Genomic DNA, 17,318 nt, shown 5'->3' with positions numbered 1-17,318 from the left:
GATAAAATCGTGGTCACCACCTTGATATCTCAGATCATTGTGTTTGTGTATGCAAATTTATAGTTGAAAATTTAAATTAATTGATTGTTTTAATTGTTGTGTCGAAGGGAGTTTGATGGTGGTGAAAGGACGTGGGTGGGTTGTGGAGGAAGGTGAGTTAATTTTTTTTATTTATTATTTTGTTTTATATTTAATATTGTTAATTAATAATCTTATTAAATAATTAATAAAGATAATTATGACATGACATTGATTTATGTGACATGAATTCGACGTTTCATTTATTTTGGATGAGTGAGCTACACACATGATATGAGGGGTTTAAAATCTTGTGTTTGATAAATTGAGGAGTTTAGATGATAAATGACTAAGTAGATGTGTTTACTATGTCAGTTTTGTAAGTTGGACACTTCAACTTACATGTTTGTCATTTAGACCCCTGAACCCACTAAAAAATAATATTTTAAATACTTTTTTGCTTACATGACATTAAAATGCTGAGGTGAACAACGCGTGAGAACATGCGATTTTTTGGGGGTGTGATTAAATTAAAAAAATATTTATAATATTTAAATAATTTTTAAAAATAGTAATTAAAAAAAAAAAACAAAAAATCCCTTCCCCTTGTTCCAGCACATCCCCGCCTATGCCGTCTCCTACGCCACCCCACCCCGTCCACCACCTTTCCCCATCCCCCACCTTCTCCTTTCCCCCCACGCCGTCAACCACCTTCTCATCCCTTCGCCGTCCACCATCGTCAACCCGTCATCATGCCGTGTAAAACCATTAATTTCTTCGTTCACCTGCCACCACCAGTTTCTCCGTTTAGCCAAAACAACAATTTCTCCGTTCATCTACCGCCACCACCATGAATACCCCAAAACCATCCCAGCCTCGTCCAGGCCCGCCACCCATCCCAGCCTCTTCCAGGCCCCCCACCCCCACCCGTGTTTAGCCCCTCCCCACCCTACCCTAGCCCCCATCCCTGTTCAAAAATTTCTAACTAACAACCCACCATTTCTTTCAACCATCATCACTTTCAATCAATCAAATCCGAATCAATTCAAGCAAAACACCATATAATTAATTAAAAAAAATCCTCAAATTTCAATTGCATTCCAATTTTACCATGGAATCAAATTTTACTAACAAAATCATCATAAAAAATCAGATTCTGGAATCAGATTCCAATTTCAATTGCATTCTAATTATCACCGTCTAATTACCTCTTCAAAAATCATGATTTTGGATCATAAAAAATTATCATCCTTAAATCACTGTAAAATTGAAAAAGATTGATCAAATATTCTTAGCCAAAGCAATATTTAAAAAGAAGAAGAAATAGAGAATTGAAGAAAGAAAGAAAACTGGAAGAGAGTGAAATAAGAGAAGAGGAGAATTAAGAAGAAAGAAAGAAAAAACGGGAGGCAAGAGAGAGAAATAAGAGAAAGATGGGGTTGGGGGTTTTCTTTTTATTTATTTATTTATTAATTTTAATATTTAATATTTTTTATATTTAAAATGATGTGGAAGAGATGTGAAAGATAACATGACAGCTAACGTGGGCGAGTGTGTTACACTCATAGAAAAAGTGTTTAAAATGTTGTTTTTTAGTGGGTTCAAGGGTCCAGATGACAAATATGTAAGTAGGAATGTCCAACTTACAAAACCGACATAGTACAGGGATCCAGAAGGTTATTTTGTCAATGTTTTATTAATTTTAGTTATTAATTTAAAATGTTTATAAATTAAAAATAAAAAACCAAAGCAGCAATACACAAAATCGACATGGACCATAAAACACTTGTAAAAAAAAAAAGAAATTGAAGAAAAGACTAGAAAAACCCGAACTTATTCCAAATGCCAGCAACTTCACAATTCACTTTGAAATCTTCCTTTCAATTGACTTCTTCAATTTCTTCATTTCTTCCCAAACACACACACTCACAACACAAACTCCCTACACCATCTCCGTTTATTCCAACGTTAAACACCAATGGATTCATCGTCATCGACAACAGCCCACATAATGCTTTCAATCCCCGAAAAGAAAACAGTCTCCGTCGATCTCTACCGTCCACTCCGTAACTACATAATCTATAATTACTCCGAACTCGAAGCTCAAAATCTTGAAGATGATTTACAAACACTTAAACAATATCGTTCCGATATCGAACGCGGAGCTATTGATTCATCGTCATCACTTCCTGCTCGTCGTGATCTTTTGCAGAATTACTATAAAGCCCTTTGTGCTGTTGAGTCTCGTTTTCCGATTTCGCCTGATCAAGAACATGTTAATTCTGTTACTTTTACTTGGTTTGATGCTTTCAAGACCAAAAATAAAGCTGTCCAGCAGAACATCCATTTGGGTATTTCTCGAATTATGTGCCCTTTTGTTTTTGTTTTGTACGTCTGTAAATAACTGATAGAAGTCAGAACAACAGGTAGGAGACTCCTCTTTGGGTATTTACTGCAACTTTGTTCAATTTTTTTTTTTTCGAATTTTGTGTATTTTTGTTCCTGCTGTTTGATTATTGAGAATAGTGCAATTGCTAATGCGTAGGGTACAAACTTCTCTATTTTCTATGCACTTCACTATTTAGCAATTTTATGTAATTGGGGTTTTGAAATTGTGTGTTTTTGGTCTTATCATTTGATTCTTGAGCATTGTACAATTGTTAATGCTTAGATAGGAGATTATGGAGGACACACATTAGGATAGCGGTTTAGTTAGGTAGTTGAGAGTTGTCTTGCTTAGTATTTTATGCTATTAGGTTGTAGTATTACTCTAGGAGTTTCTTGTTATTCCATTTCTGTTACTATTTACTGTTTCTAGCACTTCGATTATCGTATTATTTTGTGATAGTGACTGCTGCATTTTTAGTATGCGTTGTCATGTTTTTTTAAACCATTTTGTCTTGGATTCTCCACTCCCGTTGTTTCTTTTTTCAAACTTCTTTGTATTGTCTTTACTTGAGCTGATGGTCTATCTGGAAACAGCCTCTCCATCTTTTAGGGGTAAGGTTTGCGTACACACTACCCTTCCCAAACGTGTTTTTGTAGTACAATTGCTAATGCATATGGTGTAGCTCTCTTTTTGCTAGACACTTGTTCTTAGTTCCTCCACATTGGTCTCCATTCTCCTATTTTCTTTTCCGGAGTACGAGCATTTTAATTCTACCTGTCTCTCGAAACGTTTCATCTTTTTTCTCATTGTTTGATTCTTTCTTCATAGTACACTTGTAAGGCATGGTGCACAGCTTTCTACTGCGCTCACTCACCCTTAGTTATCCAAAGTAATCTGAAATCTAATCCGATTGGCTCTTGACACTATGCAACTGATGCTCTCAAACTGGTTTTTTTTTTCGGAAAGTGGTATGTGTTATAAGGGATCAAAACAGTACTTGGGTGGTACTGAAACCATTTTTACAAGGAGCTCTAGTATCTACTGTCTCTATCAATAATGAATCTAAAACATCAATGGTAGATACAGTATCATTAGAGCATGTCTGATTACACTATAAACATAGAAGTAAGATGAAGCTCAACTTGATCTTCTGCACATCATTCTCTAAGCTCTCAAAACATCTGGAATTCCTCTCTTTCCCAATGGTCCACCAAATACAAGATGGGACAATTCTCCATCTACTCCTATCCTTAGCAAGTGAACCTGTTCCCTCCCAGCTGCTTAGAAAGCAGCTTCTGTAACCTTGCTTGACATTTTCCATGCTATACCTTTAGGGGTCGTTTGGTAGTTTATAAGAACTATGCAGAATATAGAGTATTCGTAATGCTTGCATTAGTAATGCTTGTATTAGTTATGTTTGTATTAGTTATGCATGTATTATTTCTTATACATTGTTTGGTTTGATGTATAAGAAATAATATATCTTACATAATTTCTATAAAAGAAGTGTTTGCTTACAAAAATGCCCTTCTTTGACTTTGTAAACTTTTTTTGCAACAAAGTTCTTTTGCCATTTGAAACATAATTAGTATTGTTGAACTAGTATATAGAGATTTAGGATTAATTGCAAGACCTTCGTCTTTGCGCATGAAATGTTACGCCGACGGATTAACATAGTCGAAACAAAAATAAAATACAAGATGTAAAATTAAGGAATTGTCTCAAGAATTTTTTTAATCTTTTCAAAGACCCTCGAAGCAAAGCAAAAATATGTTGCGGTTATTTAAATCAACTATTCATTGTTATAAATTAAAATGGTGGGAAAAGAAATTGTGAAATGTTTTGAGAAGATTCACTGTTGAAAATTAAAATGGCGGGAAAAGAAATTGTGAAATATTTTGAGAGGGAAATTGAGGGGTATTAAGGTCATTTAATAAGTTAATGCATGTGTTAAAACTCTTTGTATTACTAATACATAGGAAATGGTGTGTATTACTAATACACACTTCAATACACAATAGAGTGTATAACTAATGCAAGCATTAGTTATACATAGGCAAAAAGACGTACCAAACAAGGTACTAGTAGTACACATTAACTAATGCATGCATTATATTTTCCAATACACTCTAAGGTTTAAGATGATTCTCCACAAATGAGCTTTGTATGAGCAATGCAGAAATAGATGGTTTACTGTCTGAGCTGTTTCTTTACAAAAGAAACATCTTGAGCACGGTGTCATACCTCTGCTCATTAAGTTGTCCACTGTTAAGAGTAGCCTCCTTTGCTAATAGCCACACAAATCATGAAATCTTATGAGAGACTTTAATCCTCCAAATTTGCTTCCACAGCCAGTTGGCTATCTGATGATTGGATTGGTTCATAAGCTTGTAGGCTGCATTGACCTTAAAAATTCCTTTGGAGTTGCCTTGACACCACAAAAAATCTTCTCCAGTTCAAACCCCAGAAAATTGGTCATGTTTGCTGAAGAAATCAGCCACTCCTTGTACCTCCCAATCACTGAGTTGTCTTCTAAAATTTAAGCTCCAACCTTGAGGTGTACCTCCCAATCTTTAAATCTTCTCATTCTGTGCTTTTTGTTGATACTCATGGGGTTCAACTTCTTATGCGACTCATTTGCTCTTAGCTTCTACGTTGTCTTATTTTCCCTTTAATGTTTCCGAGTATTCTGCTTCTTCATTCAATTGGGTCTTAAATTTTGCATCTTTGTTGTCAGTCTTTGCTTTTTTTTTTTTTTTCCATGGTGCAGGTTGTATAGGGTATAGCTTGCACTTGCTCTGAGCATCTACATTGGTCTCATGTTCTTTTTTTGAACCAAATTATCTAACCATCATTGAAATTGGAAGTGGTGAAGATGCTCATGGAATTTGGTCTAGCTATTGATAAACTTCACTCTAGTATTATCTGGAAATTAGGAATTGCTCCAATTGGACCGAGTAACTACTAGCTTTAAGTGTTTTAACTTTTATCAATCAGCTAAACCTCGCTCCTAGACTAGCTAAGGTTGGCTATATGAATCCTACGTAGGTTAAAGAATTTAGTAGTCAAAGGTTTCATCATATTTGGACTTCTTTTATGCTATTATTCTACCACAACCTTCATTTTTAATCTGTGCTTGAGAGTAGTTATTTCTAGCGTAGGAAGTATATTGAATACTTATTTGCTGCCAATACCTAGATGAACATTGGACACACAGCAATTTTCTTCAGACAAATTGGCTTTATTTACCTACTAGTAAAAATAATTTAAAAAGCATGGCAATATTTATCACTTGCTAAGGAAAAAAGGGGTACATTGATCTTAGTTCTTACGAGCTTGGAGAAATCACTGTTAAGCTTGAACTATTGTCATCTGATCATACAGTTCTACTGATCCTTCTTTTTCCTTTTTGGGTCTCCACATAGAAAAAGCTGCAGTTTTGTTCAATCTGGGGGCTGTGCATAGTCAGATGGGATTGGGTTTTGATCATTCATCAGTTGAGGGGCGAAAGCAGGGATCACATTCCTTCATTGCTGCTGCTGGGGCATTTGCCTTCTTGAGAGACAATGTGGCAATGAAGGCATCACTGGGTAGCTCCACCACCGTTGATGTCTCAGTCGAATGTGCTGGGATGCTGGAAAGACTCATGTTGGCTCAGGCTCAGGAGTGTGTTTTTGAGAATAGCATTGCCAAGGGAAATACTCCTGGTGTCTGTGCAAAGATTTCGAGACAGGTTCATTTCTCTATTCCTTCTTTTAATCTATGCCACTCAATAACTGCTGTATCAGATTTACCTTTAAAGGAAAAAACTTTTCTGTAATATTTAGTTTTCTTGACATTAGTCACATTTCTATACATCATTTTTTCTTAGATATCGAGTAAGTTAATACGTTTTCTTCTATTTATTAGAATCTTCCTAAGATTTTTAGAATGGTAACAGTTTATCCCATGACAGATAAAGGCCACTAACTTTTACATTTCTATCGGAAATCTAGTCAGCGAGAACTCTTATAATCGGTACGACTTTGTATTGTTAATATGCTATTTTTATTGCAGTAATAACTAATGACTATCCTCTAAATTCCTATATGCAATGAGGCTTGGATTGGAGTTTGGTTCAAATAAACTCAAGCATAAAATATAAAAAACTATTCTACGGATGTGGTATATGCAGCTTGAAATTTCATATTGGATTTGTTCTTTTCGAATTTTAATTTGAACTCTGAATAGTTCACTGGAGAGGCATGTCTGAGTTTGGCTAGTTCCTTCAAATGTTGGTTCTTACTTTATTGCACATGTTATTTCCTATAGATAGCATCTCAACACATTATTTTGCTATAAGTTGTGAATTATCGAATTTGGCCAAACCAGTGGAGTTCGTTTAGGGTCTTACTTAATTGCTTGGATGTTGCAATACACACAAAATAGATATTAAAATGAAATGAATGCTCTATCACAGGTTGGATTGTTTTATGAGGAAGCTTTGGCAGCATTAAATGTTGCACCTCTGAACCAGCACTTTGACAAGGCTTGGCTAGCTCATGTTCAGCTTAAGGCAGCACTGTTTTATGCTGAAGCCTGCTACAGGTACAGCTTAGAGCTCCACGGCAAAGAAGAAATTGCAGAGGAAATTGCAAGGTTGAGGAGTGGTGTTAATGACTTGTCAGAGGGAAGAAAAAAAGCTCCAAGGGGAGCACCACAGCAGCTATTGGATGCAATTAATAAGCTAGAAGCTACTTTAAATCTAAACTTGGAGAGGGCTATGAAGGAAAACGACAGAGTCTACCTCATGAGGGTTCCACCAGCCAGTTCTCTGCCGCCACTTGCAGCATTTTCTTTGGTCAAGCCTATGCAGATGAATTATATTCTTGACGCAAGCAAGGAGAAGATGTTTGCCAGCCTTGTCCCAGACAAAAGTGCTAAAGCTCTTTCTAGGTACACTGAGATGTTGGATGATGTCATCAGGACTCAAGCCGAGAAGTTACAACAGGGAAGCGAGCTAGCTCGAGTGAGGCTCAGAGAAATGGACTTGCCTGATTCCATTCTTGCTTTGGAGGGAAATTTATCTCTACCTGTAGCATTAAAAGAAGATGTAGAGGCAGTGGAAATTTGTGGTGGTCCAGCTGGTTTGGATGCTGAGCTGCAGCAACTCAGAGATCTGAAGAGGGTGAACCAGCAGTTGCTGGTCCAAACGGAGGAGCTTTTGCAAAAAGAAGCAGTGGAAGATACACAGTTTAGAACTCAATTCGGAAGCCGATGGACAAGGCCTCAATCTACTACCTTGACAAAAAACCTGCAGGACAGGTTAAACAGGTTTGCAGCAAACCTGAAGCAAGCTGCAGAAAGTGATGCCAGGATTGAGCGATCAGTAAAAGATCATGCAGCACTCATGTCAATCCTTGACAGCCGTCCTGTACGTAGTAATTAGTTGGACCTTATGTTGTATAATAGTCATTTCTTGTTGTGCCACTTCAAGTTGGCACTACCTGCGGTTGTCAAGAGATTTACTCATTAATGCATATAAAATAATGAAGTGCTCTGGCTCTTGGATTCATTTGTAGACACATATATTTGGTGGTACGTAATTATCAAACCTATCTTATAATGAAGATAGTGAATCAGATAAATCTCTTGACAAGCTTGTACCACTATGAGGGCTTGGTAAGATGGGCAGCGCTTCTATACCATATATTTCGAGTCTTCTCACACAATTGTTAAATTGCATACTAGATTTGGAGTCTTTGATCCTTAAATTTTGATCTCATTTTGGAACTTGGTTCAAACTGTAGTTTATCGTACATGTATGTCTTGTTGTTGCAAAAAAAATTCATTTCAGGATCTAGTGCTTACAATATGGTAACACTTCTATTTCTCTCCATGATAGCTGTCAAGTTAAGCCCTGAGATGTGCATTTTTCTATTTGATAGATTGAATCTGCTCTTCCGACCTTGGCTAGACCAATCTTGTCTTTGGATGCCACTGAAGATGCCATCGTGGGAGCCCTGAAGCAGAGCCTGGTATTAGTTTAGTGGGGTTACATTTTGTATCATGTGGTCTTTCTGTGTTCCTTAGGCAATGGTTTATGTTGCAACCATGTTTCTTGAGTGGCTAAATCTTAATTCTGTTTGAAGGACTTACTGGTCAACATATATATCATCTCCTGTTCTTTTTTAATTCTTTTTGAGGATTAAAATCATAGCTACTTTGGTAAATGTCTAATTTTTTCTGATGACATTGTCTTATCAGGATATCTTGCTGCTTTTTTTTTTTTCACAAGGACATAACTTGAAAATTGATGTCGGTTGTGCATTAACATAATACTTTATTAGTGAATATTAATAATATTTTATTAGTGGAAATGAATAATAAAACATTGAAAAATATCATACTCACTCTGTCCCATTTTATGTGGCGCCGTTTGACTTGACACGGCATTTAAGAAAAGAAGGAAGGTTTTTGAAACTTGTGGTCTAAACAATCCTTAGATAGTTGTGTGGTTGTAAATCATTTTATTTAGGGTAAAAGGGGAATTTTAAAGTGAAATTGTTTCTAATTATAGTAAGGTGACAATTCTTTTTGGGACGGACTAAAATGAAAGGGGTGCCACGTAAAATGGGATGGAGGGAGTATTTCTTAAGCAACCTTAATGGATGAACTTTGACCACTTACTGCACATTATTTTCTAGTTTGAAATTCCTTTGATGCCTATTTTGTGACTGAGAAGTGGTCTTTGAATAATGAATTAGAAAGCAATTATACTATGCAGGCATTTTTGGATATTAAGTAACGTGAATGTTTAGGATATTGTGCATGTTACTAAAAATTACAGAAGGAAATTGTCCGTAAATATTTGGATATATGGACTGCAGAAAGGCGCTTCAGAACTTCACTTCAATCTGTTTTAGAAAAGTTATTTAACCTATTTCGGTGTAGAAGCTTTACGTTGTTGCAACTTAAATTATCTTAGTGGTCTTCCTCAAGTCATTGTTGATAATGTTTGCAGAGGCAACTAGAAACTCTTGGTGCTCAGCGTGCTGGTCTGGAAGATATGCTGAAAGAGATGAAGAGGAAGGTATAATAAGATCCCCCTTAAACTATATATCTCAAAGTTGAATTCTTTTTTGAGGAATGAAACTTTTAACCATCTTTGGTCCATTTAAAATTTCTCATAGGAGGGTTAGACAAGTATGATATGTTTCTCCCTAGCATGTGATGAAGATATAATCCTTTGCTAGTGCACATCCTCTTATTCTACTGCTCTTCAGTTATTGAGTTTATTATTTGGTCCATTTAAAATTTCTCATAGGAGGATTGGACAAGTATGATATCTTTCTCCCTAGCATGTTATGAAGATATAATCCTTTTCTAGTGCACATCACTTTTTTCTGCGGCTCTGTAGTTATTAAATTTATTAACATGATATTATACTAACATGATATTTATAACAACAACAACAACAACGACAACAACATACCCAGTGTATTCCCACAAAGTGGGGTCTGGGGAGGGTAAGATGTACGCAGTCTATGCCGCTACCTCCGAAGAAGTAGAGAGGCTGTTTCCGATAGACCCCCGGCTCAAGATAAGGAATAATAAACAAGTGGATGGATGACGTAACAGAAATAAGGCGTAAGAAATATTGAAATAGAAATTAGAGAAATACAAAATACGAGAAAAAAGGCAACACGAAAAAGAAAATAGGAACTAAGAAATAAGGAATAGTACACCTACCTAGTAGTAACACACACTCACAAACCAAAGACATCTTTGTACACATTTCTAAGAATACTAACCCGGCTACACCAGATCCCTCCTGACTGCTTACTACAACCCACACACTCTCACTAGCCTTCTACCCTTATCTGCGACCTTCACGCCTTTCTATGTAGGGTTATGTCCTCAGTAAGCTGAAGCTGCTCCATGTCATGTCTAATCACCTCCCTCCAGTACTTCTTCGGCCTATCTCTAATCCTCCTGAAGCCATCCAATGCTAGCTTCTCGCACCTATGGACTGGGGCACCTGCGTCCCTCCTCATCACATGCCCAAACCATCTCAACCTTCCTTCCCGCATTTTGTCCTCTACCGAAGCCACTTCCATCTTCTCTCGAATAATCTCATCCTAACCCTGTCCCCTCTAGTAAACCCACACATCCAACACAACATCCTCATCTCCGCCACCTTCAATTTCTGGATGTGGGAGTGCTTGACTGGCCAACACTTCGCTCCATACAACATGGTTGGACGGACTGCCACTCTATAAAATTTGCCTTTAAGCTTAAGGGACACTTTCTTATCACACAACACTCCAGAGGCAAGCCTTCACTTCATCCAGCTCACTCCAATATGTTTAGCAACATCTTCATCAATCTCATCATTCCCCTAAATCATAGACCCGAGCTACTTAAAACTATCCCTCTTACAAACATTCTGGGAATCCAATCTCACCACCACATCATCCTCCTGCTTCAAGTCACTAAACTTGCATTCGAAATACTCCGTCTTGACCTACTCAACCTGAAACCCTTAAGACTTAAGGGTTTGCCTCCAAACCTCCAATTTGTCATTCACACCCCTCCGCGTCTCGTCTATTAGCACTACATCATCCGCAAATTGCATACACCAAGGCACCTCGCCTTGATTACTTCGCGTCAACATATCCATCACCAACGCAAAAAGGAACAGACTAAGAGTCGAACCCTAATGCAGCCCCGTCTCAATTGGAAAATGCTCTGGGTCTCCTCCCGCAGTCCTCACCCTGGTCTTTCCTCCATCGTACATGCCCTTAATAGCTCTGATGTATGCCACTGGAACCCCTCTCACCTCCAAACATCTACAAAGAACCTTTCTCGGGTCTTTATCATACGCCTTTTCCAGGTCGATGAACACCAAGTGTAAGTCCCTCTTCCTTTCTCTATACTGCTCCACGAATCTCCTCACCAAGTGGATTGCCTCTGTCGTCGAGCGACCAGGCATAAATCCACACTGATTCTCCGAAACGAACACGATCCTCTTCAATCTCCGCTCAACCACTCTCTCCCAAATCTTCATAGTGTGACTCAACAACTTAATACCCCTTTAATTGTTACAACTCTGAATGTCACCCTTGTTTTTATATAACGGAATCATAGTACTCCATCTCCAAGCCTCAGGCATTCTCGCAGTCTTGAAAATGCCGTTAAACAAATCAGTCAACCACCTTAGGCCTGCCCCACCAGCAAACTTTCAAAAATCCACCGAAATTTTGTCAGGCCCAGTCGTCCTACTTCTCCGCATCCTACGTATAGCCTATCAAACCTCCTCAACCTTAAAATGCCTATAGTAACAGAAATCACGACTCTCCTCCGAGTGCTCCAGCTCCCCTAACTCAAAACCTCTGTCCCTCTCCTCGTTCAGAAGTCTATGAAAGTATTCTTGCCATTTCTTCTTAATGTGAACATCCTCCACCACAACACAACCATCTTTCCCCTTAATGCACTTTACCTGATCGAGGTAACGATCCTTCCGCTCCTTAGCCTTAGTAAGCCTAAACAACCTCTTTTCTTCGCTTTTCTCCTCTAACCCCGCATATAAGCTCTCGAACGCTGCTGACTTAGCAGCAATAACTGCTAACTTAGCAGCAGTAACGGCTAACTTAGCCTCCTTCCTAGCTACTTGTTAAGCCTCCCTATTCACCCGCTTCTCTTCGTCATCTTTACTCTCAATCAACTTAACATACACCCCCTTCTTAATCTTTACTTTCTTCTTCACTTCTACATTCCACCACTAGTCCCCCTTATGCCGATCTGCCTGACCCCTCGAAACACCCAACACTTCTCTAGCAGTCTCCATGATGAAGCTGGCAGCCCTATCCCACATAACATCCACGTCCCCCTGAACTCCCACAACCCCATTCCTACCACGTTTTTCCCTATCTCCAGTGCACTAACTGGCGTCAGGCTACCCCACTTAATTCTAGGTCGACCCTCCCTGACCCTTCTCTTCTTGCTCTCCTGATGGACAAGTGTAATAACCCGATCATTTCTTAAGCCTAAATCCGTCTTTTGAGTGGATATGTATGACTTCCAAAGTGATTGATGTTTAAACCATGTTGTATTTCTCTAATTTCTACTTTTTGTCATGTAGAGCATTGAATAAGCTTTCCATCGATACCAATTTCATTAAAATCCGACATCGGACGAGGGAGTTATGATCGTTTTACTAAACGGTATCGGATTGCCCAGGTTTGACGGTCGACCTTGCGGACCATCAGGTCCCTGGTGGACTGTTAAGTGCCCCGTCAAGTCGAGGCAGTGACTCCTTTTTTAGGCCATCGTGCGACGGCCAAGTTGGTGGACCGTCAAAAAGTTGACGGCCCGTCAAGGGGTCCGTCAGGTTGAGACAGAATGTCTCATTTCTGGTCCTCGAGTGACGGACGACTTGGTGGACCGTCAGTTTCCTGACGGACTGTCACTTCGATCGTCACGTCGAGGCAGAACGTTCCAGTTTTGGCACTCTAGTGACGGACGATTTGGTGGACCGTCAGGAGACTTGACGGACCGTCAGATCGACCGTCACAGGCCCCGATCAACGAATTTCAGTTTTCTTTTAAAAAGGGCATTTTGGTCATTTCCGCCCCATATGGTCTTATATATATATCCTAGTAGAGAATAACCATTCATTTTTCTCCTTTCCTCTTCCAAGAAACATCTAGAAATTAGGGTTTTTCCAAACCCCCCAAAAACAAAATTGAATCTTTTTCCTAGAAATTCAAGGATCTTCCATAGATTTCTCCAAGTTGTCCATGAATTAAGCTCCCCTAGTCAAAGGCATCAAGGATCTTAGCTCAAAATGTAAGGAAGAAGTTCCAAACAAGTTTTTACATCTCCAAAATTATAATTCAAGGTATGTGGGGTTTGAACAAGAACATTCCTTTCGTTGTTGTGCCTAAAGATTTACTTTCTATTATTGATTTACATGATTTTGCAAGTGGGTTTACACCCAAATTTCTTTATTTATGATTTATGAGATTTGAGTTGAATAAGTTTGATAGTTATGATTATTCCACCATCATGATTCTTAAATTGAGAATTTATTCCATGAGTTGTATATTGTCATTACGTATTGATGATTTCTAAGCGATTTAAGACAAGTGTCATAAGTAATGCCTTTCCATGAGAAATTTGACTATTGAATATATATATCGATATTTGAGATTGAAAGTCAAGAATGAGTCCTACGATGTTTCCTTGAAGCTTTGATATATACATTTATGTTTTGGTCTTTAAAATAGACCCATGAGTTGATATTGATTAAGGTGGATTTCCTAGCGCGTTCTGAGCTAAGTCTGGGAGGAGTATTTAGCACCGAGCGGGAAATGTGGTATTTCCCTGAAACTATGTGCCACCGTAGGATTGATGTTGATAGTTGTGGGCCAAAGACCGAGTATGAGATTGTGATAACGAGATTGAGGTTGTACTCCCTGACAAGAGTACAACACCCCTGCCAATGTGGGGTTCTCTCCTTAGGAGGGCAAAACGTTGGACTCCATGCGGCTCACATGGTGTAGTTATGTCGGTTATAAGAAACGCCCACGTCCATAATGATCTAAGTACCATGAGTTACCGAGTCACTCTAAGTCATGAGTCAACGAGTTTGAGTTGAGTTAAATGATTTACGAGATTTATAAAGCATATGTTGTTACTGATGACTTCCGGAAATGATGTTTTAGATAATTCAAGTGAAGAGAGTCGTTATTGTCAGCATGCATGATTTTCTTATACATTTATGATATTATTTAAAATGTTGCATCCACCCCCACATACTCAATACATTCCCAAGTACTGACTCCCATACTCTTTTGTACTCTATATTTCCTCATGATATAGGTTCAGGTGCTCAGTCTCAGCAGCGACAATGATCTTTTGAGTACCTTCATCTTCATTTCTGCGGTTGGTGAGTCCTCATGGTTCGAGGACCTGTGTCTCCGATTTTGTCTTGTTAATAGATGGTTGTTTACTTTCAATTTAGTACGAGTCAGTTGGGGATCTGTCCCAATGGCTCCTCAGTCCTATGTAGTAGAGGCTTTGTCAAACTAGTGTACCAGCGTGTACAGAGATTTCAGCATTTTGTTTGTATAGGGCAGTATTACTTCGTATTTCAGTATGTTCATGACATGGTTATTCCTCTTTATCTTAGCATGATTTGTGCTATAATGAGTTCTGAAAGTGATGACAGGCTTAGAGGGTTAGCTTGAGGCCACGTGTGGCCTTGAGCACCATGTGACGTCTCGGGATAGGTTCTTGGGGCGTTACAAGCTTGGTATTAGAGCCTAAGGTTCAAGGAGTCCTAGGGAGTCTGACAAGCCGCGTTACATAAGTCTTGATCATCGGTGTGTAGCGCGCCACATCTTTGAGCAAGAGGCTACGAGACGTTTTAGGGAAAGTTGTTTCTTTCTTTTAAGAGTCTATTGTTCCTATGGTTGTTTCTCTCTGCAGTTAATTTGTGCTCTCTTATGACAGAAAGTGCCTCTTTCTTTTAAGAGTGTATTGTGCCTATGGCTGTTTCTCTCTGCGGTTAATTTGTGCTCTCTTATGACAGAAAATGCCTTCTCGTAGAGCTCGCAGAAACAACGAACGACCTCAACCCGTTGATCCTTTAGGCGAGACAGTGTCCCAAGCCGAATTTCGGGCAACTTTCCAAGCGCTAGCCCAGGCGATCACTGCCAATGCCCAAGCCAACACCCAGGCTACTATTCCACCTTCGCTAGGGAATAATTTTGCTGTAGCCTGGGTTCGTGACTTTATGCGAATGAATCCACCTGAGTTCTTTGGGTCGAAAGTAGGTGAAGACCCACAAATGTATTTAGATGAAGCGAGAAAGATCACTCAGATTATGCACGTGACGGAGGAGGAGAGTGTTAAATTGGCTGCCTATGGAAGATGATGCTTATGATTGGGTGGAGATGTGGAGGAAAAGTAGAGGGGAGAATGATGCTCCTGTGACTTGGCAATTATTCCAAGATGCCTTCTTAGACAGATTCTTTCCCCCGAAGCTGAGGGAAGCAAACTTAGAAGAATTTATGAACTTGAGACAGGGCCCATGACAGTTAAGGAGTATTGCCATAAGTTTAACCAGTTATCTAAGTATGCTCCCGGTATGATGGCTGATTCTAGAACTAGCATGAGTAAGTTGTTGGCCGGTGTATCTGGTCATGTTGTGAAAGAGTGTAGATCCGCTATGCTTAATAGGGACATGGACCTTTCAAGACTAATGATTCATGCTCAGCAAATTGAAGCAGACAAAGTGAAGGGGAGAGTGAGAGTGAGAGGCAATAAGAGAGTTAGATCAGAGCAACAGGGGTATAGTCAGGCTAGGTTTTCTGGAGGGATCCGCCCTCAGTTCCAGAGCTGTTCTCTTGTGCCAGCGCTTTCATCAGCTAGTACTCCTGCTTCAGAATTAGGCCGGAGCAGGGTAATAGGCCTACTATGTGCAGGTCCCAGGATAGTGTGAGTAACAGACCTCGTCCTCCCCCATGTCCGAAGTGCGGTAGAGACCATCCCGGTGAGTGCTTAGTCGGTCAGAGGGGTTGTTATGGTTGCGGTAAGTTGGGCCACAAGTTCAGGGATTGCCCTTATGCTAGACAGGAGAGTCGCGATGTTCGTCCTCAGAGTCAGACTATTAGTGCTCCAGCCCCTGTAGTTCGTCCTACTCCTCCTCAGGGTGCCTCGTCTAGTACTGCAGGTGGTCAGCGCCAGAATCGCTTTTATGCTATACCACCCCGCCAGGAGCAGGAGGATTCACCAGATGTTACTGGTACGCTTCGTGTATTTCATTTTGATGTGTATGTGTTGATGGACCCTGGGTCAAGTCTTTCTTATGTGACTCCGTTGGTGGCTGTGAATTTTGAAATCAGTGCTCAAAAGATTTTCGAGCCTTTTCTAGTCTCTACACCAGTGGGTGAATCTGTTGTTGCTAAGCAAATATATAAGAAGTGTCCTATCACTGTTCTTAACAGAGTCATGTTTGCAGATTTGATTGAGCTAGACATGGTTGATTTTGATATTATTTTGGGTATGGATTGGCTACACTCTTGTTATGCGTCTATAGACTGTCGTACCCGGGTAGTCAAGTTTCAGTTTCCCAATAAGCCAGTCTTTGAGTGGTCCGAAAATTCTGTATCTCCTAAAAGTCATTTCATATCCTATCTAAAAGCTAGGAAATTGATATCCAAGGGTTGTATCTATCATTTAGTTCGAGTTAAGGACACTAAGTCTGAGACTCCAACTATTCAGTCTCTTAGTGTTGTCAATGAGTTTCCTGATTTTTTTCCGGAAGATCTCCCAGGGGTACCTCCCGATAGAGAGATAGAATTCGGAATTGATCTTCTCCCTGATACACAGCCTATTTCTATTCCTCCGTATCGTATGGCCCCCGCAGAACTTAAGAAGTTGAAAGAGCAACTCAAAGATCTTTTTGATAAGGGTTTTATAAGGCCTAGTGTGTCTCCCTGGGTGCACCCGTTCTATTCGTGCGAAAGAAAGATGGTTCATTGCGCATGTGCATTGACTATCATCAGCTTAACAAGGTCATAGTCAAGAACAAGTACCCTCTTCCTAGAATTGATGACCTATTTGTTCAACTGCAAGGTGCCAGCTACTTCTCGAAAATAGATTTGAGATCTGGTTATCACCAACTTAAAGTCAGAGAGTGTGATATTCCAAAGACGGCTTTCCGCACTCGTTATGGTCATTTGAATTCTTGGTCATGTCCTTTGGGCTAACGAATGCCCCGACAGCTTTTATGGACCTCATGAATCGGGTGTTTAGACCGTACCTAGATATGTTCGTTATTGTGTTTATAGATGATATCCTTGTATATTCCCAGAGTGAAAACAACCATGCAGATCATCTTCGAATTGTCTTACAGACCCTT

At 39.4% G+C, this 17,318-nt stretch overlaps 3 protein-coding genes across 3 annotated transcripts in view; all 3 read left to right on the top strand.

Annotated features, from left to right (window-relative positions):
- The first annotated feature begins 1,764 nt into the window (after positions 1-1,764).
- Positions 1,765-17,318, top strand: part of LOC107852832 (vacuolar-sorting protein BRO1) — a 28,481-nt gene continuing 12,927 nt past the window's right edge. Inside the window, exons 1-5 of the mRNA XM_016697870.2 lie at positions 1,765-2,369; positions 5,833-6,140; positions 6,867-7,820; positions 8,335-8,424; positions 9,411-9,479. Coding sequence (XP_016553356.2) covers positions 1,997-2,369; positions 5,833-6,140; positions 6,867-7,820; positions 8,335-8,424; positions 9,411-9,479 — 1,794 coding nt within the window. The 5' untranslated portion in view covers positions 1,765-1,996. The remainder of the gene's footprint in view (positions 2,370-5,832; positions 6,141-6,866; positions 7,821-8,334; positions 8,425-9,410; positions 9,480-17,318) is intronic.
- Positions 14,988-15,329, top strand: LOC124898921. Its single transcript, XM_047413154.1, has one exon. The coding sequence runs from the start codon at positions 14,988-14,990 to the stop codon at positions 15,327-15,329; it is 342 nt and encodes a 113-aa protein (XP_047269110.1).
- Positions 15,486-15,896, top strand: LOC124898919. The gene has a single exon (XM_047413153.1). The coding sequence runs from the start codon at positions 15,486-15,488 to the stop codon at positions 15,894-15,896; it is 411 nt and encodes a 136-aa protein (XP_047269109.1).

The sequence above is a fragment of the Capsicum annuum genome, chromosome 5 (assembly GCF_002878395.1).
Source record: "Capsicum annuum cultivar UCD-10X-F1 chromosome 5, UCD10Xv1.1, whole genome shotgun sequence".
NCBI lineage: Eukaryota > Viridiplantae > Streptophyta > Magnoliopsida > Solanales > Solanaceae > Capsicum > Capsicum annuum.
The sequence above is the reverse complement of the archived record's forward strand: the minus strand, read 5'-3'. Positions and strand labels throughout refer to the sequence as shown.

What these genes read in the sequence shown, in the direction of transcription:
- LOC124898919 (XM_047413153.1), top strand. Translation starts at nt 15,486, where the DNA reads ATGACAGTTAAGGAGTATTGCCATAAGTTTAACCAGTTATCTAAGTAT.
- LOC124898921 (XM_047413154.1), top strand. Translation starts at nt 14,988, where the DNA reads ATGCCTTCTCGTAGAGCTCGCAGAAACAACGAACGACCTCAACCCGTT.